Source organism: Diospyros lotus, chromosome 13 (assembly GCF_014633365.1).
Source record: "Diospyros lotus cultivar Yz01 chromosome 13, ASM1463336v1, whole genome shotgun sequence".
Classification (NCBI taxonomy): Eukaryota; Viridiplantae; Streptophyta; class Magnoliopsida; order Ericales; family Ebenaceae; genus Diospyros; species Diospyros lotus.
Window position 1 is genome coordinate 17,297,919 of NC_068350.1, and position 25,907 is coordinate 17,323,825.

Below are 25,907 nucleotides of genomic sequence, written 5' to 3' on the forward strand. Positions count from 1 at the left end.
TATTTTGTTCAATCATGTTATAACATTCTCACCTCAAGTTAATCTAAGTTTATAACATGTGAATCCTTGAATATCATTGGGAAAACATCATAGACATCCTAAAAATAATAATAATAATAATAATAATAATAAAATTAACATGTTCAAAATGCACTCTCTAAATGCAATCACTCCCCCACAGTTAAAACTTACATTATCCCCAATGTAAGGCTAAATGCAAGAAAATGGCACAGAAAAAAAAAATAATGCATATGAAAAGAAAAAGAAAAAGGATAGAGAAAGCAAATATGATCTTCTTGGGTTGCCTCCCAAGCAGCGCCTTTGTATAACGTCTTTAGCCCGACATTGCCACTTCTCAATCAGTGTAAGTTGGATCTCTCAATTGCACTTCATCTGCAGTTTGCTCTTGAAAACCTTCATGAAATCGCTTAAACCTATACCCATTGACCTTGAACACCTTATTAGTTCCTAGGCTTCGTACCTCAACTACACCATAAGAAAATACATTAGTAACTTCAAAAGGGCCAATCCAATGAGAACGCAACTTACTTGGCATTAATTTAAGTCTCGAATTGTAAAGTAAAACTTTTTGTCCTAACACAAATTGCTTTCTATCAATCATTCTGTCTTGAAATGCCTTTGTCTTTACCTTTATCTTTCCCTCATGTCTAAACTCAAAAGTCTCATGTGCAAAAACATTAACCATATTAATAGAAAATGCAGATTGAATATCATTAGGGTACCTCGTGTCATCAAATATATTAAATTTTACAATCTCCCCATCAAACTCCATGGTAAGGGTACTATCATGAACATCAATATTTGTCCTTGCTGTTTTTAGAAAGGGTCTTCCTAGCAAAATTGGAGTTGGATTTGGAGAAGCATCATCCTCCATGTTTAGAATATAAAAATCAACAGGAAAAACCAGCTCATTAACTTGCCCCAAAACATCCTCAACTACCCCTTCATGGTATGCATTAGAACGACCAGCCAATTGAATTATTACACCCGTTTGTTTTAAAGGATCCAATTTCAAAGATTCATAAATTGAATATGGCATGACATTTATGGATGCTCCTAAATCTAACATGGCATGTTCAATCTTAGAATTACCAATCACACATGGAATAGTAAATGTACCTAGATCCTTACATTTTGGGGGTAACTTACGTTGAATTACTGCTGACACATTCTCTCCCACACTTATCTTTTCATCACCTCTCAACCTTCTCTTCGTAGTACACAGTTCCTTAAGAAATTTTGCGTACCTTGGGACTTGCTTAATGGCATCTAATAAAGGAATGTTCACTTCTACCTTTCGAAAAATCTCTAAGATGTCATTTTCTTGATCTTCCTTTTTAGATTTAGATAACTTGCTAGGAAAAGGAAGAGGATTAGGTTTATCAGAATTATGCATAATTGTTTGAGAGATTACCTTAGAAGAGATTGTCACCTCATTTTCTGCTTTCTCTTTTTGACTTTTCTTGGCCAAATTTGTAGGATTTTGAACAGAGATGTCAAATTCTTTTCCACTTTGCAGCGTAATGGCACTTACATTTTCTCGAGGATTTACAACTGTTTAGGAAGGCAATTTCCCAGAACCTTGAACTTTAAGCCTGCTCACTGATGTTGCTATTTGACTAATTTGATTCTCCAATTGCTTGATGCTTGTTCTTATCTCCTGTTGAAATTGTTGTGTGTTAGTTGCAAGTGATTTAACAATTTCTTCTAAAGACATACCTGAACTTGAAGAAGGTTGTTGTGGTGGAATATGTGGTGTAGGCTGGTAATGTTGGAATTGTGGTCTTGCTCCATAACTAAAGTTGGGATGATCCCTCCACCTTGGATTGTAGGTATTTGAATATGGATCGTACTTCTTTTTTAGTGGGCTTAGGAATCCTCCAACTACATTGGCATGCTCTAAGCAATCTTCTTGAAGTGTAGGACACGTCCATTGGATGACCAGTAGCAGCACAAATACCACAAGCTTTCACATGTTGCAAATTTCCTACAGCCAATTGTTGAACAAGAGAAGTTAGATTGGATATTTGATTTTCAAGGGAAGATTTACTTACCTCATTCACTATTCTCAAAGGGGTGTCTTGTCTGAATCCAAACTGTTGTGAGCTAACAACCATGATGGAAATCAAATCTCTAGCTGCACTAGGGGTTCTATTCACTATAGCACCTCCACTAGCCGCATCCATCATTTTCCTCTCCATAGGTAGTAGCCCTTCATAGAAATATTGAATGAGAAGTTGTTCAGAAATTCCATGTTGAGGACAGCTGGCACACAATTGTTTAAATTTTTCCCAATACTCATGAAGGGTTTCTGTATCTTTCTACTTTATTCCACATATCTCTCTTCTTATGCTAGCAGCTCGTGAAGTAGTGAAAAACTTATCAAGAAACAGTTTGACCATCCATATCCATGTTGTTACAGAATTTGAAGGTAAGTAAAACAACCAATCCTTTGCTGTATCAGCTAGCGAGAATGGAAAAGCATGTAATTTGATCTATTCTTCAGTCACTCCTTGTGGTTTCAGGCTTGAACACACCACGTGGAATTCTTTCAAATGCTTATGCGCATCCTCACTTGCAAGACCATGAAAAGTAGGCAACAAATGTATGAGTCCTGATTTTAACTCAAAAGCAGCATCTAAATTAGGATACTCAATACATAAAGATTGTTGGTTCAAATCAGGAGCAGCCAACTCATTTAATGTCTTGTTTTTAATGGCCATGACTTCATCTTCTTCTAAATCACTAGATGGACTGGAAAAAGTGTTCGAAGCTATATTGATGCCTGATGCTATTCCTGAAGCCTGTTCTGTTGAAACTTGCTTAGCTTCTCTTCTCAACCTATGGATAGTTCTATCAATTTCCAAGTCAAATTTCAATTCACCTTGATGAGAAGATCTGGTCATAAACCTAAAAACACATAAGACTCACAATAAAACAAACAAACAAAAAAGAAAAAAAAATTCACTAAAAAAAATAAAATAAAAATAAAAAGAATAAATCTACTTGACACCAATCCCTAGCAATGGTGCAAAAAATTTGATGGGTGTCAAATCCAACAAATAATAAATTCTTGCTCTTAAAAATGTAAATTGTGATAGTGATGAGTAAGGTCGTATCCACAAGGATTGGTTAGATCTATTCCTTTTAAAAATTAAAATAAATAGAAGAAACAATTGGGGGGTTTTGAATTTTAAAATTCAAATAATTAAAAACAGAATATTATTCTAAATTAATAAGGCAAATCGGAATGTAAAAAGATTAAAGTAATTAATAGAAACATTTCCAGTAGAAGGGATTTATCCACCAATGGTTATAATACTGATCATTGATGCCAAAGTCACTCATTTTCTTTGAATACTTGGCCTTAGAAAGAACAACAAGCTCTGTTCATTCAATGTTTTCCTTACTTCTTAGTTAATTAAAACAAGCTCTTCAATTATCCCTTACCTTCAAACAACCCTAGAACAAGCTCTCTAGAATTTAATTCAATGGCAGCATTAAACTTTGTGGAAACAAGACCAAATCTGAACAATAAACACACAAGCTCGGTTTATTTAATTCAACATATGTACTCCCTAGGAATTGAATGAAAACTTATCCATAATCATCAACCCTAGTTGCTACTTATGTAAGAAAGACCAAACAATTATGGATTTGGTATTTAAGCTAGCAATAGATCATGCGTCAAGAATTGAATAACAGCCGTCTATGCAATCAAAACACACAATCATAAACATTAAATCAGAAGATACATGAATATTCAAGAGAAAATCAAATTGAAAATAAACTCAAAAAATCTCATAGTGTTCTTCACCATGGCTTCAAAATATCCTTCTATCGAAAAATCAAAGTTTAGCCACACATAATGAGAGAAAGAACACAAAAAGAAGAGAAAATATGAAAATGATGCTTCTTCCTCCTCTTAGATGTGCTTCTCTGGCTCTTTTTCTTCCTAGGTGTCCCCCTTCTCGAGCTTGGATCAAGACTTTAAATATCCCCTAACAAAGAATCCAAATTAGCAAAAGAATTAGGGCTCCTAGACTCCCGTAACTTATGAGCCTATTTTGGGTGGGAGAACGAGCGTTTTGGGCTTCGACCCCTCTTAATAATTGTATTTAAGAATGTCTAGATGAATTTTGGCTTTTCAATCACTCGATTTGGACATCAAAAGCTCAAGTTATGGCATTTTAAAGATTCAGTGTTCGTGTAGAATTCTAATCCGATTAGGATTTGGCCCAGCTTTTCAACCCTAATGTTGAAACAATGTTTGGAGGCCCAAACGAACTCAGATTTGGACAAATCATACCATTATGGAAAGCCCAAGAAGTCCTCTATAAAATCTCTGAAGACCTCATTCATGTTCTTGAACTCTAACATGTTCAAAAATCTCAAAATATTAAAAAGATGAAATTTTTTAAGTAAAAGCCCAATTTATTCTAACCTATCCAAAATTGCCTTAACCATAAAAATAAGTATAAATCAACACAATAAGGCATAAAGCTCACCCAAGAGACCATATGTAAGGGAAATAAATATATGGGAATATGTACTCATCAATCTTTACACTGTACAAATGAGCACTGGTGAATTAGTCTCTACACGGTACAATTTGGATGGTCAAATGGTATTTCCAATCAATAGCCCTCGCTGATTAAATCCATCAAATTTGTACTATTAATACTTGTAATAAGATTTGCATGATACTGTGAATTCATTATGCATTCTTCTTGTTTACTTTTGTGATTTTGTTTGATAACAATTTATGTATGTATGATTTTGTTTATGTTTGATGAGCCAAAGATCTTTAGGTTTCTTTTACTTTTATGTAGAAAATAACCAAGTGAACAACCAACATGACACGAAGGTCAGACCCTTCAAGGGAAATGCACTTGGACTAACTTAGGCCCAAAACTTTGGAAGTACAAACACAGAAAACTGAACAATTACTACAAACTGAAATGAGAATTAAAATAACTAGGAGACAGCCCAAACTTGCACAAGATAAAAGGAAAATAAGAAGCTCAAGCCCCCTAAAAAAACATAGAATATGAGAGAAACAATAAAACCCCAAATCCAAAAGCCAATGCACAACCAAAATCAAACTAGCAAGGATCAACAAATAGCTTTATCAAATTGTTTCCAAGCCTAAAAAACATCATGCGCAAACACCACCTCATGAAAGATGTTTGCGCACCAACAAACCATGTCTTTTATCTCTTTTCTTCCTAGATCTTATGAACGAAAAGTTGGAGGGACACCTATATCGATCTCAACAAGAAGAGTAGGGAGAAGATTGACTACAAGAAATCAACAATCTAGACATAAAATGACCTTTGCAATGAATTGAAATAAGGGAGGGTGCATAGATGAAACAATAAAAAAATAAAAAAGAATAAGAAGATTAAGGGTGTGTGAGAGAGAATCGAAGTTAGGGGTTGAGAGAAAGAGAGGAATTTAGGTATAGAATGGCTCAGAGATGGGGAAAGATGGAGGATATGAGCCAAACAAAGGCGAGGATTGAGAAGAACCCTATGTTTACAAGGGAGAGATAGGCGGTGCATGCTTCATCAATAGGAAAGGACAAACCACAAATTAACAAAAAGATAAATAAATAAATAAAAGAGTACAAGAAAGGATAGCATGAGAGATGATAGGAGTGGGGTGCCAACTAAAGAAATTTTAGTGCTATAAAAATTCCTAGAGAAAATTAGCTTTTAAACATAAGGGATTTACTTGAAAATTTTATGCATGAAGTACTATGTGTGTCTATTGTTGTCTTTATATTACTCTAAAACCAACAAAAAGAAAAACCAAAATAATGGATTAAAAGTGAAAAAAAAATCATTTTCTCAATCTTTTCATGCAAATATTATCTTTTTTTCCAATAAAAAAAAGGGTGAGATACTAGAATTTAATGCTTTGTAATTATCAAGTCTTAAATAGTTAAATTACACACATTTAGGGTGTGTTTGATTGCATTACTTAGAATTTAATTCTAGATAATTATTGCCAAGAAAACAAAAACCACCCTACTCTGTTAGAAATTGAATTTCATGGAAAGAAATTTTAAATGTTTATACCATACACATATTTTTCATAGAAAAATTAAGGGTGTTTGATTGTTTTCATAAAATATGTGTAATAATTACACATGATTAGACATTTTCTATGGTAAATATGTGCTATATATCAAACACACCATTAATGTTTTATAATGGCTAATTTTTCAAATTTCAACCTATATTAGTCTAGTGAAATTATGCATTACTCCAATAAGATTTACAGTTACTCAAGTAGACTTAAATGTTAGTCAATTAAGCTCAGACATTACTCGACTATATCTTTTCCCTAGTCGATTATCAATTTCAAATATAGACTCTCTCTCTATCTGTAGTGGTCAGGAAAAAAACCACGACAATAGAATTTATAGAGAGGGAAAGCTGGAGCCAAGGCAGAGCGAGGTTGACAGCTTGCAGAAGTCTACTGGGGAGACAGGCGTTGGGTAGCTTTGGTCCTCGGTGTACTGACCAGAGTCGTAGTCCGACCTCTGAGGGCGCCTTCGGTATCACTCGGGACTAGTCTCCTGAGTACTCAAGGTAATATCTGCACTCACAAGAACAAGTTAAAAGGCGCGTGGGGATTTCTCACCCACGTATGCCCTCCGATGCTTAAGTCAGTACCGATAGGAGAATAGTTCAATGGATAAGTAAGGCATGCAATTAAAGAACAATGATACATTTCCAACGAGAGGGGGTCGATCTCAGTATTACTACAGGGAGCCGGGGATGAACTTGCACATTTGAAACATTCAAAAGGGCTTAAGAAGAATCCCACCTGGAAGGTCAGATTGCCTAGGGGGCCCTCCAGGAGAAGGTGAGCCCCACAGCTAGCTGCCTAAGTAGGGTTTTAGACCTTAAGGGACTTGCCTGGGCACAACTCCAGGCTTGGTGAGAGATATCTCAAGGTGGCACTTACTTGACCACTGTTCCCTCAAGGGATATATCACATTACACGGATGCCACCACATTGCATTGCCTAATATAAACATATCACACGTGGCATAACATAAACACTATGTTATATATATTATATTATGCTACATATTGGGATGTGGGACGTGAGGGTGCCCCATGATAGTATTCAAATACATTATGTCTTATCACAGTCCATGGATCAACTACTTGGTTGAAAGCTATATCCATACATAAGCCTTTGTATTATACATATAGACGGATACATACATACATATGAACGTGCCTTGCACAGCCACCACGCTCACACATGCCACCTATATACATACATATATATACTTTCACAGAGAGAGAGAGAGAGGTCTCTCCAGAAGGATTCTTCCCGAGGCTTCAGTTGGAGGCCTTCCCTAGAGAAAGGTCTCTCGTGAAATTACTCCTTCGAGAGCCGCTAGGCGAAGACTTCTCTGGGAGAGAGACACGGAGAGAAGATGAGGCCGAGAGATTGTTGCGGAGGGACTAGTTGCAACCATGGCCAAGAGGCTCAAACACTACCAAAAGGGTTATTATCCTCTCTGAGAGGGTTACTGTTGCTACCGCGAGCATTTCTAAGGGAGATCATCGAGAGGGTAGGACGAGTAGATGTGACATTTGCCAAGAGAGAGGGAGTTGGTTGCCGAGAGGAGTTACGGAGAGGGAAGCCATTGTAGGTGCTTGCTGCGAGGCTGGGGCTGCGGATAGAGAGAAATCCGCCGTGGCCGCTTTCGGGAGCTCGTTGCTCATTCTCTAAGAGAAAACACCCATACGCGGGGTCTTTCCGAGAGACATAGGTCCTCTCCGAAAGGACCGCGTTGCTGTCGAGAGAGACGGAAGAGCTCCTGGAGAGACTCTAAGTCTCTCCGAGAGAGATTTGTTGAGATGGATCCTCTCTAAGATAGGAAAATCTCTCTCGGAGAGAGATCGACATAGAGAAAATGCGGGAGAGAGAAAGAGGATGAACAGTGGTCCCCTTCTTCTTTGTCTTCTTCTCCCTTATATAGTCTTGAACTTATCTCTTATTACATTTTCACCCTTCCCCTAAGCTTGGCTTATTTACACTTTGGCCCTTTAAATTCTATATTGCTCATTTGAACTCTGATTTAGATAATTTCTTCGCCGTTCGACTATGATTTTTCTAGAGATTGACAACCCGAGCTTGGGACCACTTTTGGGATTCACTCACCTAGGCCAAAATAACCGAAATACCCTTAAGTGGACGCTCAAGAATTCTATGGCATAACACTATCCAATAATCATTAGTTAACTAAGACACTTTAGTTAGTCAACTAAGATCTAATATTACTTGAGTGAAAAATTACTTAGTTGATTAATAATTTGAATTATAGAGACTCACAATTTGTCCAGAAAATATTATTCGACTAAGACACTTAGTTACTCAATTAAAATATGGTATTACTTGAATACACAAATTACTTAGTTAATTAATAATTGAATAGTAGAGATTGACTCTCTGTTCAACAATATTTTACTTGAACAATCCAATGATTTACTCAAGTAAAATAAAAGTTGAACAATTAAGCATAATCTCCTAGTTGATTAATAGTTCAAGTATAAAATCTTAACATTTTTTTTCAAATTATTAATTAAGATTTTTTAATTATTCAACTAAAAAATGATTTACTAATTTGAAATGAGTTGGCGTATCAAATTGACTATTAGGGAGTGCAATCCTTATTAATTATTTAATTCATCTCCATGGGGTGCATGGCAAGAGGGCAAGAGCAACTTCTCTACCTGTATATATAATTCAGCTTCGAATTTTTCCTTGGTTGACGAAGATTAATGTACCAATTTAGTACTTCCAAATCAAGCGATGATATTTCCTCAATAATTAGCTAATTATTTATATTACAATTCAATTAAAATGTCAATTCTAGACCCAAACGGTGACTCAAGTCAGTGACAGCCTGTGTTTCTCGCTTGACTTTGACCCATATTCTCTTGACGCGGCAAGTCATGCATGCTAGAAAATTGGAAACAATAGCAAAAAAAACTTCCATTAAAATAATGTGAACTCCATAAATTTAGAAATCATAAAATAAGTATTGAAAACTATTTTGAGAATTTGTTTTTCGAATAAATGTATGAACATTTACAGTTAACTATAATATAATATGGGATGCAAGTTTCCCATTACTAATTTCCCTCTCCATCTCCACATTACTAATTTCTCTTTTTATTTATTTTTAATATAATATGAGATGCAAGTTTTCCAATTTTATTTCTTTTTACTCATAAATATAATTAATTTAATACCCTTAATTATATTCCTTAAACCACGAATCCTCGATAAATCATTTCCAATACTCAAAATTATCCACTATTATGTTATCAAAATACTGAGATGTTACAAAAATAGTCCTAAATTAGGGCCAGCTCAAGGAGTAGGCTACGGAGGCATGTGCCTAGGCCCCAACCCCTTCAGCCTAATAAATATTATTTTAATTTTATTATTAAAATAAAATTAATAAATTTTTATTTTTTAATTTTTTATTAAGGGGTTAGGGGGCTCTAAATTAATAATGACCTAGGGCCCCCAACCCCGTTTTTTCCTTGATGAGTTGGTTGCATCATTGACCCATGAAATTGTATATTTATTTGAAATGAGTTGACATAACAAATTGAGTATTAATGATTGCAATCCTTACTAATTAATTAATTCATGTCCATTGGGTACATGGCAAGAGGCGAAGGAAGCATTATATAGGTACATGTCCATTGACAAAAGTATTATGCATTATATAGTCGAGCACAAAGACTTATTTAGTTAAATATATTTCATCTTTACTCAACTAAAACTACATATGTAATCTATTATTTTTAGAGATAACAGAATATTCACTCAATTATACAATCCTCTTTCTTGATTAACAAGAGCTTAAAAGAAAAGTTTGATAATGAAGAAAGAAATAGTCCTAGATCAGGGTCGTCTCAAGGGGTAGGCTAGTGAGACATGTGCCTAGGGCCCCCAACCCATTCAGCCTAATAAACAATTATCTTAATTTTATTATTCAAATAAAATTAATAAATTTTTAATTTTTTATTAAGGGGTTGGGGGCCCCTAAATTAATAATGACCTAGGGCCCCAACCCACCCCCTTTTTTTCCTTGATGAGTTGGTTGCATCCTTGACCCATGAAATTGTATATTTATTTGAAATGAGTTGACATAACAAATTGAGTATTAGTGATTGCAATCCTTACGAATTAATTAATTCATGTCCATTGGGTACATGGCAAGAGGCCAAGGATGCGTTATATAGGTACATGTCCATTGACAAAAATATTATGCATTATATAGTCGAGTACAAAGACTTATTTAGTTAAATATATTTCATCTTTACTCAACTAAAACTACATATGTAATCGATTATTTTTAAAGATAACAAAACATTCACTCAATTATACAATTCTCTTTCCTGATTAACAAGAGCTTAAAAGAAAAGTTTGATAATGAAGAAAGAAATAGTCCTAGATCAGGGCCGACTCAAGGGGTAGGCTGGTGAGGCATGTGCCTAGGGCCCCCAACCCATTCAGCCAAATAAACAATTATCTTAATTTTATTATTCAAATAAAATTAATAAATTTTTAATTTTTTATTAAGGGGTTGGGGGCCCCTAAATTAATAATGACCTAGGGCCCCAACCTCATTTTTTCCTTGATGAGTTGGTTGCATCCTTACCCATGAAATTGTATATTAATTTGAATGACTTGACATATCAAATTGAGTATTAGTGATTGCAATCATTACTAATTAATTAATTCATGTCCATCGAGTACATGGCAAGAGGCCAAAGATGCATTATATAGGTACATGTCCATCAACAGAAAGATGCATTATATAATCGAGTACAAAGACTTATTTAGTTAAATATACTTCATCTTTACTCAACTAAAACTAGATATTTAATCGATTATTTTTAGAAATAACATAACATTCACTCAATTATACAATCATCTTCCTTGATCAACAAGAGTTTAAAAAAATAATTTGATAATGAAGAAAGAAATAGTCTTAGATCAGGGTCGGCTTAAAGGGTAGGCTAGTGAGGCATGTGCTTAAGGCCCCCAACCCATTCATCCTAATAAACAATTATCTTAATTTTATTATTCAAATAAAATTAATAAATTTTTTATTTTTTATTAAGGGGTTGGGGGCCCCTAAATTAATAATGGCCTAGGGCCCCCTAACCCCTTAAGCCGGTTCTGTCCTATATGAGTTGGTTGCATCCTTGACTCATGAAATTGTATATTAATTTGAAATGACTTGACATATCAAATTTATGTCCATCGAGTACATGGTAAGAGGCCAAAGATGCATTATATAGATACATGTCCATTGACAGAAAGATGCATTATATAGTCGAGTACAAAGATTTATTTAGTTAAATATACTTCATCTTTACTCAACTAAAACTAGATATGTAATCGATTATTTTTTGAGATAATAGAACATTCACCCAATTATACAATCCTCTTACTCAATTAACAAGAGCTTAAAAAAGAGTTTGATAATGAAGAAAGAAATGGTCCTAGATCAGGGCTTGCTTAAGGGGTAGGCTGTTGAGGCATGTGCCTAGGGCCCTCAACCCCTTGAACCTAATAAATAATTATTTTAATTTTATTATTAAAATAAAATTAATAAATTTTTAATTTTTTATTAAGGGATTGGGGGCCCCTAAATTAATAATGGTCTAGGCCCCCAATCACTTAAGCTAGTTCTATCCTAGATGAGTTTGTTGTATCCTTCACCCATAAAATTGTATATTAATTTGAAATGATTTGACATATCAAATTAAATAGTAGTGATTGCAATGCTTACTAATTAATTAATTCATGTCCATTAGGTACACGGCAAGAGGCCAATGATGTATTATATAAGTACATGTCCATCGACAGAAAGATACATAATGTGGCATTACCTAAAATTACAAGAATACCCCTACATGCTAGTGGCCTCGCTCGCCACGTGGATTGCCCGAAAGGTTGACACGTGGCAAGTCAATAATCTGGTGTGGAGTCCGAAAGTTCCGGGCCAGATCGCAAGACCTGTTCCATCTTGACCGGGGTACTCAGGAGTCGTGCCCACCCATCTTGTGTACCTCAAAGCGAGCCCGCCTATAAAAAACAGAGAGGTCCTCATCAAGTATAAAAAGCTCTCCAGCTCTTACATTTGTTACTACCTGCAATTACTCTACTAATTTGAGCGTCGGAGTTCACCTCGGGGGACCCTAGCCCTTTCACTCCATTGTCTTGCAGATTCTATCACTGAGGTCCAACATCACCAAGTCTGAGGTTCTATTCCCGAGGTCCATTCGCAGAGGTGGCATGGGGTGGTCAGTCCCAAAAACCATCATCATTTGGTGCCCACCGTGGGGCCGACGCCCAGACTTCCCACCTCCAGCTAAGTTCCAATAGTTTTTACTCCCTCCCATAACTCCTTGTATGGCTACCCGAAAAGACGTGACCCACAGCCAGGCTGGGTTAATCTAGAGGCCCAAGAAAAGGATCCGTCGCCTCCGGTCCATCCAATGCTAGAAGACCGACTCGCCAGGCAAGAAAATCAAGTCCAGCAACTAACTGAGTTGCTGACCAGTTACCTACACCAGAATGAACATTGCCGCCTGCAGGTGCCCTCCCGTCGGGAAAAGCACCAGTCACCTCCTACTCAGGAGCTTTGTCCATCCCACCAGTTAGGCCAGGAAATCCATCCCTTTGAGATGGCAGGATCCACTTCTTCCCCCTCGCGGGAATGAGGGACCTCGCAAGAAAAATGATTCATTTTCTGGAGCGACAGGTCCAAGAACTCAAGAAAAGAAATGAGGAGCTGCCTCACTTTGGTTCTAACCAACCCCTGAGTAAGAACATCATGGCAGAGGTTCCTCCAGAGAGATTTCGTATCTCGTCCATCAAGCTTTATGATGGGAATACAGACCCCTACGATCACGTAGAGCTTTTCTCCTCTCATATGCTGGTGCAATCAGGGTCAGATGCGATGTGGTGGCGGGCCTTTTCAGCTACTCAAGGAGGTCATGCCTGGACATGGTACTCTTACCTTCCCCATCGTTCCATCAACGATTGGGAAGAGTTAAAGACATGTTTCCTAGCTCATTATGCTCCCCTAAAGCGGCACCAAAAGTCTTCTTTGGTTTTGGTTAACATCAAGCAAAACCAAGATGAGTCTCTAAAGGATTTTGTGGCTAGGTTTAATAAGGAAGCTTTGAGCATCGACAAGTTCGATCAGCAAATTGCAACGGTGGCCCTCCATAATGGTTTGAGGGTTGGGCTACTCGCTTAGTCCTTGGCCAAGACCCCACCTCGTACCTTCATAGAAATCCTTGCCCGGGCTAACAAGGATAACACTTCGCCATAGAAAAATCCAAGGGTCACGAGCCCTAGGCCGTCCCTAAAAGTGGACTAATGGCCACGAAAAAACTCATCCAAGGGTCATGAGCCCTAGGCCATCCTCAAAGGTGGACTAATGGCCACGAAAAAACTCATCCAAGGGTCACGAGCCCTAGCCCATCCCCAAAGGTGGACTAATGGCCATGGAAGAAATCATCCAAGGGTCATGAGCCCTAGGCCATCCCCAAAGGTGGACTAATGGCCAAGGAAAAACTCTAGCCCAACACCCTCTTTCGTGTGGGAGTGACTAAAATCCAAGGGTCAAGTGCCCTAGGCAGTCTACAAGCCGAAAATAGACTTATGGCCAGAAGAAACTCAATACCCTCATTCATGTGGGAGTAGCAACAATCCAAGAGTCAAGTTCCCTAGGCTATCCCCAAAGGTGGACTAATGGCCAGGGAAAAACTCAAGCCCAACACTCTCCTCCGCGAGGGAGTCGCTAAAATCCAAGGGTCATTAGCCCTAGGTCGTCCACAAGCCGAAGGTAGATTAATAGCCAGAAAAAATTCAAAGCCCAACACCCTCCTTCACGTGGGAGTGGCGACAATCCAAGGGTCAAGTGCCCTAGGCCATCCACAAGCCAAAGATAGACTAATGACCGGAAGAAACTCAACACCCCCATTCGCCTAGGAATGATAACAATCCAAGGGTTACGAGCCCTAGGCCATCCATAAGCCGAAGATGAACTAATGGGCAGAAGAAACTCAACACCCTCTTTCGCGTGGGAATGGCAACAATTCAAGGGTCAAGTGCCCTAGGCCATCCCCAAATGTGGACTAATGGCCAAGATAAAACTGAATTCCAACACCCTTCTTCACGAGGGAGTAGCTAAAATCCAAGAGTTACGAGCTCTAGGTTATCCACAAGCCGTAGGTGGACTAATGGCCAAAAAAAATTCAAAGCCCAACACCCTCTTTCGCGTGGGAGTGACGACAATGCAAGGGTCAAGGGCCCTAGGCTGTCCACAAGTCAAAGATGGACTAATAGTCGGAAGAAACTCAACACCCTCCTCCGCGTGGGAATGACAACAATCCAAGGGTCAAGTGCCCTAGGCCATCTCCAAAGGTGGACTAATGGCCAAGGAAAAACTCTAGCCCAACACTTTCTTCCACGAGGGAGTGACTAAAATCCAAGGGTCAAGTGCGCTAGGCCGTCCACAAGCCGAAGGTGGACTAATGGCTAGAAAAAATTCAAAGCTAAACACCCTCCTTCGCGTGGAAGTGGCAACAATCCAATGGTCAGGTACCCTAGGCCATCCATAAGCCGAAGATAAACTAATGGCCAGAAGAATCTCAACACCCTCATTCGCGTGAGAGTGATAACAATCAAATGGTCACAAGCCCTAGGCTGTCCACAAGCTGAAGATAGACTAATGGCCGGAAGAAACTTAACACCCTCTTTCGCATGGGAATGGCAACAATCCAAGGGTCAAGTGCCCTAGGTCATCCCCAAAAGTGGACTAATGGCCAAGGTAAAACTAATCCCAACACCCTCCCCCGCAAGGGAGTGGCTAAAATCCAAGGGTCACGAGCCCTAAGTCGTCCCCAAGCCGAAGGTGGACTAATGGCCAGAAAAAATTCAAAGCCCAACACCCTCTTTCGCGTGGGAGTGGCAACAATCCAAGGGTTAAGTGCCCTAGGTCGTCCACAAGCCGAAGGTGGACTAATGGCCAAAAAAAATTCAAAGCCAAACACTCTTCTTCGCGTGGGAGTAGAAAAAATCCAAGGGTCAAATGCCCTAGGCTGTCCACAAGCCTGACAAGGGGAAATCTCAGCCTAACCAGCCAAACCAAGGGATCCCAGCTTGACTAGAGGATATTCCAACCTGATTAGCCAGACCAAGGGATCCCAACCTAACTAGGGGAAATCCCAACATAACTAGGGCAAATCCCAACCTAACTAGAGGATATCCCAGCCTGATCAGCCAAACCAGGGAATCCTAGTTTGCCCAGCCAGATTAGGGAATCCCAACCTGACTAGGGAATCCCAACCTAACCAGCCCTGTTGCTTCATTGTCTTACAAGCTACATCCCCACAAATAGCACCAGGCATAACTAAGTCCGAAGTGTAGGCTACAGATCCGAGGCCAGGAATACCCAAGTCCAAAGCTTCCACTCTCGAGGTCCATTCGTTGAGAAGGCACATGGTGGCTGGTCTCACAGATCATCATCATTATTTGTCGAGCTAAAAATACTCTTATACACATTGGGAAAAATCTACAGTCAAATAACCTCAGAAATTAAGCTACTCCTCGACTCAGCGTGATTCTCAGCTCAGCTCAAGGAATGGGGGGCAAGTGATGTGGCACTACCTAAAATTACAAGAATACCCCTACTCGCTAGTGGCCTCACTCGCCACATGGATTGTTTGAAAGGCAGACACATGGCAAGTCAACAATCTAGTGTGGAGTCCGAAAGATCTAGGCCGGACCGTGAAACCCGTTCCATCTTGACCGGGGTCCTCGAGATTCATGCCCACCCATCTCAGGTACCTCAAAGCGGGTCCGCTTATAAAAAACAGAGGTCCTCATCAGGTATAAAAAGCTCTTCAGCTCTTACATTTGTTACTACTGGCATTTACTCTACTAATTTGAGCATCGGAATCCACCCCGGGGGACCCTAGCCCTGTCACTCCATTGTCTTGTAGGTTCTATCACCGAGGTCCAACATCGCCAAATCTGAGGTTCTATTCCCGAAGTCCATTCGCAGAGGTGGCACGTGGTGGTCGGTCCCAAAAACCATCATCAATGCATTATATAGTCGATGACAAAGACTTATTTAGTTAAATATAATTCATTTTTATTCGACTAAAACTACATATGTAATCGATTATTTTTAGAGATAACAAAACATTCACTCAATAATACAATCATCTTCCTCGATTAATAAGAGCTTAAAAAAGAGTTTGATAATGAAGAATGAAATGGTCCCAGATCAGGGCCCGGCTCAAGGGGTAGGTTGGTAAGGCATGTGCCAAAGGCCCCCAACCCCTTGAGCCTAATAAACAATTATTTTAATTTTATTAATAAAATAAAATTAATAAATTTTTATTTTTTTTATTAAGGGGTTGGTGCCCCTAAATTAATAATGGTCTAGGCCCCCCCAACCCCTTAAGCTGGTTCTATCCTAGATGAGTTTGTTGCATCCTTCACCCATAAAATTGTATATTAATTTGAAATGACTTGACATATCAAATTAAGTATTAGTGATTGCAATCCTTACTAATTAATTAATTCATGTCCACCAGGTACATGGAAAGAAGCCAAGGATGCATTATATAGGTACATGTCCATCGACAGAAATATGCATTGTATAGTCAAGTACAAAGACTTATTTAGTTAAATATAATTCATCTTCACTCAACTAAAACTACATATGTTATCGATTATTTTTAGAGATAACAAAACATTCACTCAATTATACAATCATCTTCCTTGATTAACAAGAGCTTAAAAAAGAGTTTGCTAATGAAGAAAGAAATGGTCTTAGATCAGGGCTCGACTCAAGGGGTAGGTTGGTGAGGCATGTGTCAACGACTTCCAACCCTTTTAGCCTAAAATAATTATTTTAATTTTATTATTCAAATAAAATTAATAAATTTTTACTTTTTAATTTTTTATTAAGGGGTTGGGGCCCTGAATTAATAATGGCCTAGGCCCTCCAACCCCTTAAGATGGTTCTGTCCTTGATGAGTTGGTTGCATTCTTGACCCATGAAATTATATATTTATTTGAAATGACTTGACATATCAAATTGCGTATTAATGATTACAATCCTTATGAATTAATTCATGTCCATCAGGTACATGGCAAGAGGCCAAGGATGCCTTATATAGGTACATGTCCATCAAATGCAGGGGCGGATTTAGAAATCTATGTAGGAGGAGACTAAATTTTTTTTTTTTTTGAGATATAAAATTACACATCACAAATTTTGAGGTAGGCTATAATTTTTTTTATTGAATTATTAGTAAAATTTATTATTTTTTACATTGAAAAATTAATTTTTTATATAATTTTTTTAATATTAAAAAAGAATTTTAAATATTAAAAAATTATTTTTAATTATGAGTTCTCTGGACTTCAACCCAAGGTAGTCAATGTATGGATCCACCCCTGATCGACAGAAATGTGCATTATATAGTCAAGTACAAGGACTTATTTAATTAAATATACTTTATCTTTACTCAACTAAAACTACATATGTAATCGATTATTTTTAGAGATAAGAGAACATTCACTCAATTATATAATTCTCTTCCTCGATTAACAAGAGCTTAAAAGAGAGTTTGATAATGAATTAAGAAATGGTCCTGGATAGGGTAGGTCAAAGGGTAGGCTAGCAAGGCATGTGCTAGGGCCCTCAACCCTTTCAGTTTAATAAATAATTATTTTAATTTTATTACAAATATTTTAGAATGTGGAATTGGAATCTTTCTTTGTATATTACAATTTTCAATTAAAATGTCAATTCTAGACCCAAACAGTGACTCAAGTCAATGACAGCCTGTGTTTCTCGCTTGACTTTGACCCATTCTCTTGACGCGGCCAGTCACGCGTGCTAGAAAATTTGAAACGATAGCCAAAAAATAGTATTGAAAATCTGGAAAAAAATGTCAAATATCACTTGACTCAAGTCAAGTGATATATGACAGCTTGTTTAATTTCACCCGTGACTTTGACCCATTCTCATGCAGCGGCAATTCATATGCATGCTACAAAATACTTTGGCTGTTACATTCATATGTACATACATATATGTCTATGTCTAAGTCAACTATTAGTAAGTCAAGCAATCTTCCAGCTCATTGGCGGTCTGTTTGGGAGTCAATAAATTGGGGTTGGTGAGCGAACATGATCTACAGTCAATAGAGATTATCTCAAATGAAGAAGCATAAGGTATTCTTACAAAATTTTCAGACAAAAAATCATACTTGTCAATACTGTACTTTCATTATGGCCTAAACGTCTCAATTTCTTATCAAAATCGGAACAGGCATGCCTTTGTTTCGAACCAGTCAAAATCTCAACCCATTTCGGCCTGTGTAATGCCCATTTTGACCAAAGTCGAAATTTTAGCCGAAATTAATACCTATTTCTGCTTCCATTATTCTTTTTTTTTTAATCTTTATTCAGTTCTCTTTCCTTTCTTAAATATACATGTATATATATATATATAAATAATTTCGAAATGAAATGTCAAAATGATCCAGTACCAAAATATCTCATTTCATTGAGAAATTCGAAACAATAGCCAAAATTAATAGTATTGAAAACCTTGAAAAAAAGAGGCCAATATATAGCAGCTTCTCTACCTAATTCAGCTTTTAAATTTTCCTTCGTTGACGAAGACTACTGTACCAATTTACTATTTCCAAATGATCAAACGATGACATTTTCACAATAATTAGCAAATTGTAATTACATAAAATAATTTATCGTCAATAACTTTAATTGCTTCCTCATTTAATTATAATTGACTCTTCACTGATGATGAAGAAGACCCAATATTGCTACTAGTCAATGATTTATACAAGTCAAAACTAACATTCTTCTCTTCATTCATTTATCACTTGCTTCCCGGCCATCCTTGCACTTAACCCCATTCTATGAAAGAATTGGATTGCATTATAACGATATAAACATCGATAAGTTGGTATAATTCACTAATCATTGGAAAGTAAGAATCCTATAGCCCAACAAAAAGGAATTTTATTGGGACCATATCATTGGAAAATAAACAAGTGTTGTTAATTTATTGAAAAAGTACTTAAAAATTCTATGAATGGAAAAAAATTAGTGTATAAATAACATTACTGATACATAAAACAAAATAGGAGAGGAGTGGAGAAGAAGGCCAGCGAGGTAGAAAATTCACCTTTTTTATGTTTCTTTTTTTAAGAATTGAGGTATGTCAATTATCACGTGATCATAATATTAAATTATGAATTTTTTTAATTTTATATTTATATTTAGTAATAATTAACTGCTCAAGAAACAAGTACACCATGAGAAGTTAATTATACCATTTGTAATTTGATTTTTATTGAGGTAGTATTGTTAAATGTCTATTACTAATTAATTAGATTATTATTTAAGGATGGGTAATGTTACCTATTATCTTAAGGCATTGAGATAATTATTTTATTTTATTTTTAACATTGAAATAATGCATATTTAGCATATGTAGTTCAAAAAAATCAAATAGTTAATCATGTTAATAATGAAATAACTACATGATAAGAAAACAGAAAAAAGTTCTTTCATAACAGTGATCCCTACAGTGGAGATGAACTGTCAAACCCATTCCCATTCCCATTCCACAGATATTTAGATTTGACTGGTCGGTGATTGATGAATCAGAATGACCCCCACCCAACTGTGTTTCCCCTTGTCCGGCGGGGAACAGTCTCCAAATATTGCTATTGAGTATTGAGTCTTGATGATGCCGCTCTCCTCCCTCCTCTCTACTCTCAATACATGATCATTTTCCTTTTCCTTTTTCTTTTGCTTTATTTCATCTTCTTCTTTGCGAGGAGGCTCTGTCAGGAATCGGGATTCTGTTCTATGGCTCCTATGACTATCTTAACCATAATTTCATTGCAATGTTAATTAGGGAAGAACCTAGGATAAATAAATTAATTTTATATTTTAATCTTGAACCTCAAAAACATTAATTTTTGATTTTTTTTTTGAATTTTAATAATAAAAATCGACCAAAATTTATTTATATAAATTCTAAAATTTATGTTAATTTTAGAATTAATTTAACACATCCCACGTTAGTTTTTGTTAATATAATTTAAGCCTCACGAGCCTAATTGATCATCTTTTAGGTTTAATTTTATATGATCCCTTATCATGATAATCAGAGTGAAGAATTAATTAATCATGTTATCAGATAAACGTAATAAAATATTTTTAGAGCCATATAATCAATGATAGATAAGTGTGCTACTACTATATATTAATCTTAAACAGAATTACTAATCAGATGGTGACTAACCTTAAGAGTGAAAACAATTAAGTAAAATTAGTTACCACACTATATGTCCCTTCTACACCAAGGTAAAAACAAATGTATGAATTCTGAGCTCAGCTGAATATATTGTTCCATGTGTATATATATATAGTTCCCATGTAGTGCCCTTCAAGACTACATCCACCATATCTCAACTTGAATCATGTCCCCTCTTGTTTTATTGGGCCTATCATGGCTCCTCCTGGCACAACCCACGCTAGTACCCATAGCCGCTACCAACACAACAGCCGGCGGCGGCGGCGGCTTCATGAAGAGCAAGCCGGACTGCCCACTGACATGCGGGGATCTAACAGTTCCCTACCCATTTGGAATCGGCGTCGGATCCGGCTGCTCCATCGGCCCCTGGTTCGACGTCAACTGCAGCGCCGCCTTCAACCCTCCCAAGCCCTTCATCAGCACCGGTAACCTCGAAATCCTAAACATCTCCGACACCCAATTACGCATCAAGAACATCGTCGCTTCCACCTGCTACAACCGGTCCGAAGGCCTTACCCAATCCTACGAGGCGTGGACCAAACTGGGCAATTCCACCTTCACCTTCTCCGACACCGCCAACAAGTTCACCCTCATCGGCTGCGATGACGTCGCCCTGATCAAGCCGTTGGGCCGGAACTTCTCCAGCGGCTGCGTCTCTTTCTGCGCCAAGAAAGAGGACGTGCTCGACGGGTCCTGCACGGGGATTGGCTGCTGCCAAACTAAGATTCCCAAAGGGCTCAAAGGCTACGTGACTAGGTTTATTTCCTTCGCAAATCGCACCAATGTCTGGACGTTTGATCCTTGCAGCTACGCCTTTCTAGGCGAGGAAGAAAGCTTCAAGTTTCGCGGGACTACCGACTTTTTGGATCCGGATTTCAAAAACAGGACCAGAGAGACTGTGCCTTTGGTGCTAGACTGGGTGATTGGAAATCAGACCTGCACTCAAGCAGAAAAATCCAACACTTTGGCTTGCCAGAAGAACGCTCATTGCATTGACTCAGAGATCGGCCATGGAGGGTACCTTTGCAGCTGCAACGAGGGTTTTCAGGGCAATCCTTACCTCACTCCGGGATGCCAAGGTTTTGTGTCTTATGATTCTTCTTCTTCTTTTTCATTCTTCTAACCCATAATTACTTGATTACAAGATTGACAAATTTTGCAAAATTCATATGCAGAACATGCAGTGCTATCAAAGTATGAAATAACTAACCATTGAGTTTTTTTTCTCAAGTAAATGGATAAATAGTCATCTTATCATTTTGCTTACACATTTTACATAAAGTTTCTGTTCGTCTACGGGCCACATATATATACTTAATTACAGTGAAAGGGGTATCTAGAAGGACAATAATAGTGAAAAAATAAATGAAAAATATGTCCGTATAATTTTTAAAACAATGAATACATAAGTCACCAACATTGTTCTCTATAAAAAAAGATTGTTCATACGGTACTGTTACCCAGCTGAAATCTTTGATCTCATCCAGAAGAGCCATAATCTCACTTTGAAAAGCCAAGAACGACTGAAAATTATAAGACCAATAAACACATCTATTTAGAAGAGATTGAGCTGCGTGCATTAATATTTGTTTCCTTGTGCAGATATCGACGAGTGCATTGATTCGAACTTGAACAACTGTTCTGTGAATGCAATTTGCAAAAACAGCCCTGGAAGCTACAACTGTTCCTGTGCTGAGGGTTACTTGGCGATGGCAGAAAACATCAGCGCGGCTGCATTGCAGAAGCCTCACAGTTTCCAGTCATCAAGTTCTTTCTAGGTATTATCTTTTACTTGGCAAAATAATAAGAACAACTTATACTTAATTACATGTATACAAAAGCGTTTTCGTATGTGCACGGAACATTTGCCTTGAAACACTTGCCTTACATCTTAACAGGTACAGGTTACTTGTGTTAAAGGAATAAAGCACAACTATACATAGTCCCACAAAAAATGTTCTCTTTTCCGTGTACCTATGGAAGTATTTGGTTTGAGTTGTAGTTCAAATTTGATGCAGGATTGAGCTTTGGCTTCTTGGGACTACTCATTTGTGCAACTTGGCTTCACTTTGGCTTCAAGAGAAGGAAGCTCATCAAGCTTAGAGAAAAGTTCTTCCAGCAAAATGGAGGCCATCTCTTAAGTGTGGCAAATGTAGAGCCCTCCAAGATCTTCACAGCAGAAGAGCTTGAGAAAGCCACCAGCAACTTCTCTGAGGATCGCATACTTGGCCGAGGTGGATATGGAGTAGTGTACAGAGGAATTCTTCCTGGAAATCATCTGGTTGCCATAAAAAAGTCTCGGATAATGGATGAAGGACAAATAGAGCAATTCATCAATGAGGTGGTAATTCTCACACAAATAAATCATAGAAATGTGGTTAAGCTCTTAGGTTGCTGCTTGGAAACCGAAGTTCCTTTGCTCGTTTATGAATACGTGTCTAATGGAACGTTACTTCACCATATCCATAAAAGTGGAATCTCTTGGTTATCATGGGAGAATCGTCTTAGGATAGCCTCTGAAGTTGCAGGTGCACTTGCTTATCTTCACTCTGCAGCTTCCATGCCAATAATTCACAGAGATATCAAGTCAGCCAACATACTTCTAGACGATAATTACATCGCAAAGGTATCGGATTTTGGAGCTTCAAGATTGGTGTCATTAGATCAAACTCAAGTGAGTACGCTTGTTCAAGGGACATTAGGGTATTTAGATCCCGAGTATTTTCGCACTAGCCATTTAACCGAGAAGAGTGATGTTTACAGTTTTGGCATTGTTTTAATCGAGCTCTTGACTGGGAAAAGGCCCATTTGCTTCGAGAGGCCTCAAGAAGAAAGGAATTTAGCCACCTACTTCATTATGTCGATGAAGGAGAATCGTTTGTTTCAAATTCTAGAGCCTCGTGTGGTTCGAGAAGGCAGCTTGGAGCAACTCCAAACATTTGCAGAGCTTGTGAGGAGATGCTTAAGAATGAAAGGTGAAGAACGGCCCACAATGAAGGAGGTGGCAATGGAGCTAGAAGGTTTAAGGAAGTTTACTAAGCATCCTTGGGCAAATCATCATCAACAATATCATCAAGAGACTATGAGTTTGATGAGTGAATCCTCAGATCTTTATGCTGTGCCATTGAGTCCTCACAATGCTAACACTGCTGAAATTTCTTGTCAATATAGTTTGGGTAGCAACACAATAATCCCAACTAATGGTCCTCGCTAAGGGAGATAAGAAGTATCTTATGTGACGAAAGCATATCTTTACTGTATTTGAGAGAGAGAGAGAGAGAGAGAGAGTATATCTCACTATATGTATATTTTTCATTCCTTTAGGAAATATTGCTCCTTTAATGTAAGAAAATAATTTTTTTTTTTAAATGTGGAGTTGGATACCATCTGCCTATTGTGTGTCTTGCATTATTCTATTTAGAGGTGTGTAAATTTCAATCCAAATTGGAGAAACAGACCAAACAGACGAACCATCTTGGCTTGGAAGATGGGCAATTCTAGTTTTGAATTTGGTCTTGGACCAAAAATTAAAATTTTAATATAATAAAATTACCCGCTGCCCCAGCTACCTATGCACACAACCAACAAGCCCTAAAATTAATAACCCCTTTTTTGGTTCTTCAATCTCTTTCTCTTTTTCTATCTCCTCCTCAAATTACTATATGTCAAAAATGATAGATGTCTAAGGGGGAAGTGAATTGGATTTTCAAAAAAATTTCTTAATTTTAAAGAGACTTTAAATGAAACAATTTGGTCTTTTTCAATCTATGAATACTAATGATTTAAATAGATCAATGTCAGAAAATAATATGAAATAAATGTAAGATATAAAGTCAATATAAGAAAACTTATCCTTTTTAATTTTTAAAAAACCTTTGTTGAAGTATGAAAACTAATCTCAAATTTTGCTAAAAGAATATTGGCAATGCTAAGATAAAAGAAAGTAAAAAATGCAACACAGGAAATTTTATAGTGGTTCGGCCAACAAGCCTAATCCACTTATTTGACTCATCATTAAGGACTTTAGCAATTTACTATAACTTTTGTAGATTCAACTATAACTTCAATTTTTCACAGATGTAGTTGTAATCTCTGTTTTTCACAGGCTCAACAATAACCAATATAATCGATTTTTCAAGATTCAACCGAAACTACTACATTTTAAATGATGAGGTGTAACCATTGCATTTTCAAAGGGTCAAGTATAACCTTTTGCCTTTTAAGGCTTAGGTGTAACTACAACAAGATAAGAAAATATTACAGTTTGAAACACATTGAAAAGCTTTTACAAGATTTAGAACAAACAATAAAAATAGATTGAGATTGAAAGATTTAGAAGATGAACACTCTTTCTCTTTTTCTCTAATTGGAGATGAAAACTTGAAATATTAATTAGGCTTGAGGAAGAAGTAGGAAGAATTGAAGAATAATAGCATTTATCTTCATCTTCTTTTATAGTTGCTATCAAATAAAATAAAATCTGGAAGGATAACTTTCTTTTTCCATATAAAAATTATTAGAATATTCAAATATCATGTTAACTGATTTATGAAAAATTTAGAGCCTTTTTGAAGTACTAACAGTCCAATCTGTACATTAGAAGCACTTGCAACGGCTAGTCTAACGACTCTATTTTTAAACTTTAGCACAAAATTAATTGAGTGAATTTGGTCTTTACTTGAGTAAAAAATGACTTACTCGAGTAAGCTTTTTCTTCACTCGAGTAAGCTTTGACAACACTTGAGTAGACCCATCAGCTACTTGATTGAACTTAGCACTTACTCAATTGAACACATCAACTACTCGATTATATATGCACTGCTTGTTGCCAACCGAGAGATCCATAAAATACTTAACTATTATACAATAATTGTCGATTGACCATCAACCTCTACTCGTTTGCTCACCAAAAATACTCAACTAAAACCTAATAACCACTGATTAAGCAATCATACTCGATTATGCTTATATCATAGTCTATTAACAAGATATAACACTCGGCCATCACTTTGATTACTCGATTACTTTTGATATAGTTGAAACCTTGCAATACATACTCAATTAATGAGAGCATTTACTCGAGTAGTATTCAAACATACTTGACTATATACTCAATGCCTTAATCAACTATCAACTTATATTGTTATGAATATCATTAAAACAACATCTAAGATATCATAAATATTGAGTTTAAAAATAAAACTCAATTTTCTCATGAACCTTGAGCTCAAACAAGCACAAGTGCTATTGGTGAAGGTTGGTTAAAACTAACTTTTTAAATACATTCACTTGATTATATAGAAAGCTTTGAAGAGCCAAGATAATAAGATATTCTCATCTCATCAAATTTCACTATATTCATAAAAGATAATAAGTTGAGAACACTGAATGTTACTCAACTAAGAAATATTCCTTTTAATAAAAGATAATTCTACTT

At 37.0% G+C, this 25,907-nt stretch overlaps 2 protein-coding genes across 2 annotated transcripts; one reads left to right on the plus strand and one right to left on the minus strand.

Annotated features, from left to right (window-relative positions):
• Positions 1–355: 355 nt before the first annotated feature.
• LOC127788083 (uncharacterized) lies at positions 356–2,222 on the minus strand. Its single transcript, XM_052316199.1, has 5 exons — positions 2,076–2,222; positions 1,741–1,987; positions 1,436–1,575; positions 1,171–1,315; positions 356–1,083 (listed from the first exon to the last, which is right to left on the minus strand). Exons 1-5 carry the CDS (start codon positions 2,220–2,222, stop codon positions 356–358), a joined length of 1,407 nt encoding a protein of 468 aa, XP_052172159.1.
• Positions 2,223–20,609: 18,387 nt separating this feature from the next.
• LOC127789312 (wall-associated receptor kinase 5-like) lies at positions 20,610–23,872 on the plus strand. Its single transcript, XM_052318199.1, is given in 4 exon segments — positions 20,610–21,549; positions 22,073–22,171; positions 22,174–22,248; positions 22,489–23,872. Coding segments are annotated over 4 exon segments (2,283 nt in total). The 5' UTR covers positions 20,610–20,636; the 3' UTR covers positions 23,685–23,872.
• The last annotated feature ends 2,035 nt before the right edge of the window (positions 23,873–25,907 follow it).

Coding starts and splice junctions, on each gene's coding strand:
- LOC127788083 (XM_052316199.1), bottom strand. CDS start 2,222: ATGGAGAGGAAAATGATGGATGCGGCTAGTGGAGGTGCTATAGTGAAT. Junction 1,988..2,075: donor CTTTGAGAATAGTGAATGAG/GTAAGTAAATCT, acceptor AACATGTGAAAG/CTTGTGGTATTTGTGCTGCT. Junction 1,084..1,170: donor TGTGTCAGCAGTAATTCAAC/GTAAGTTACCCC, acceptor ATGCCATGTTAG/ATTTAGGAGCATCCATAAAT.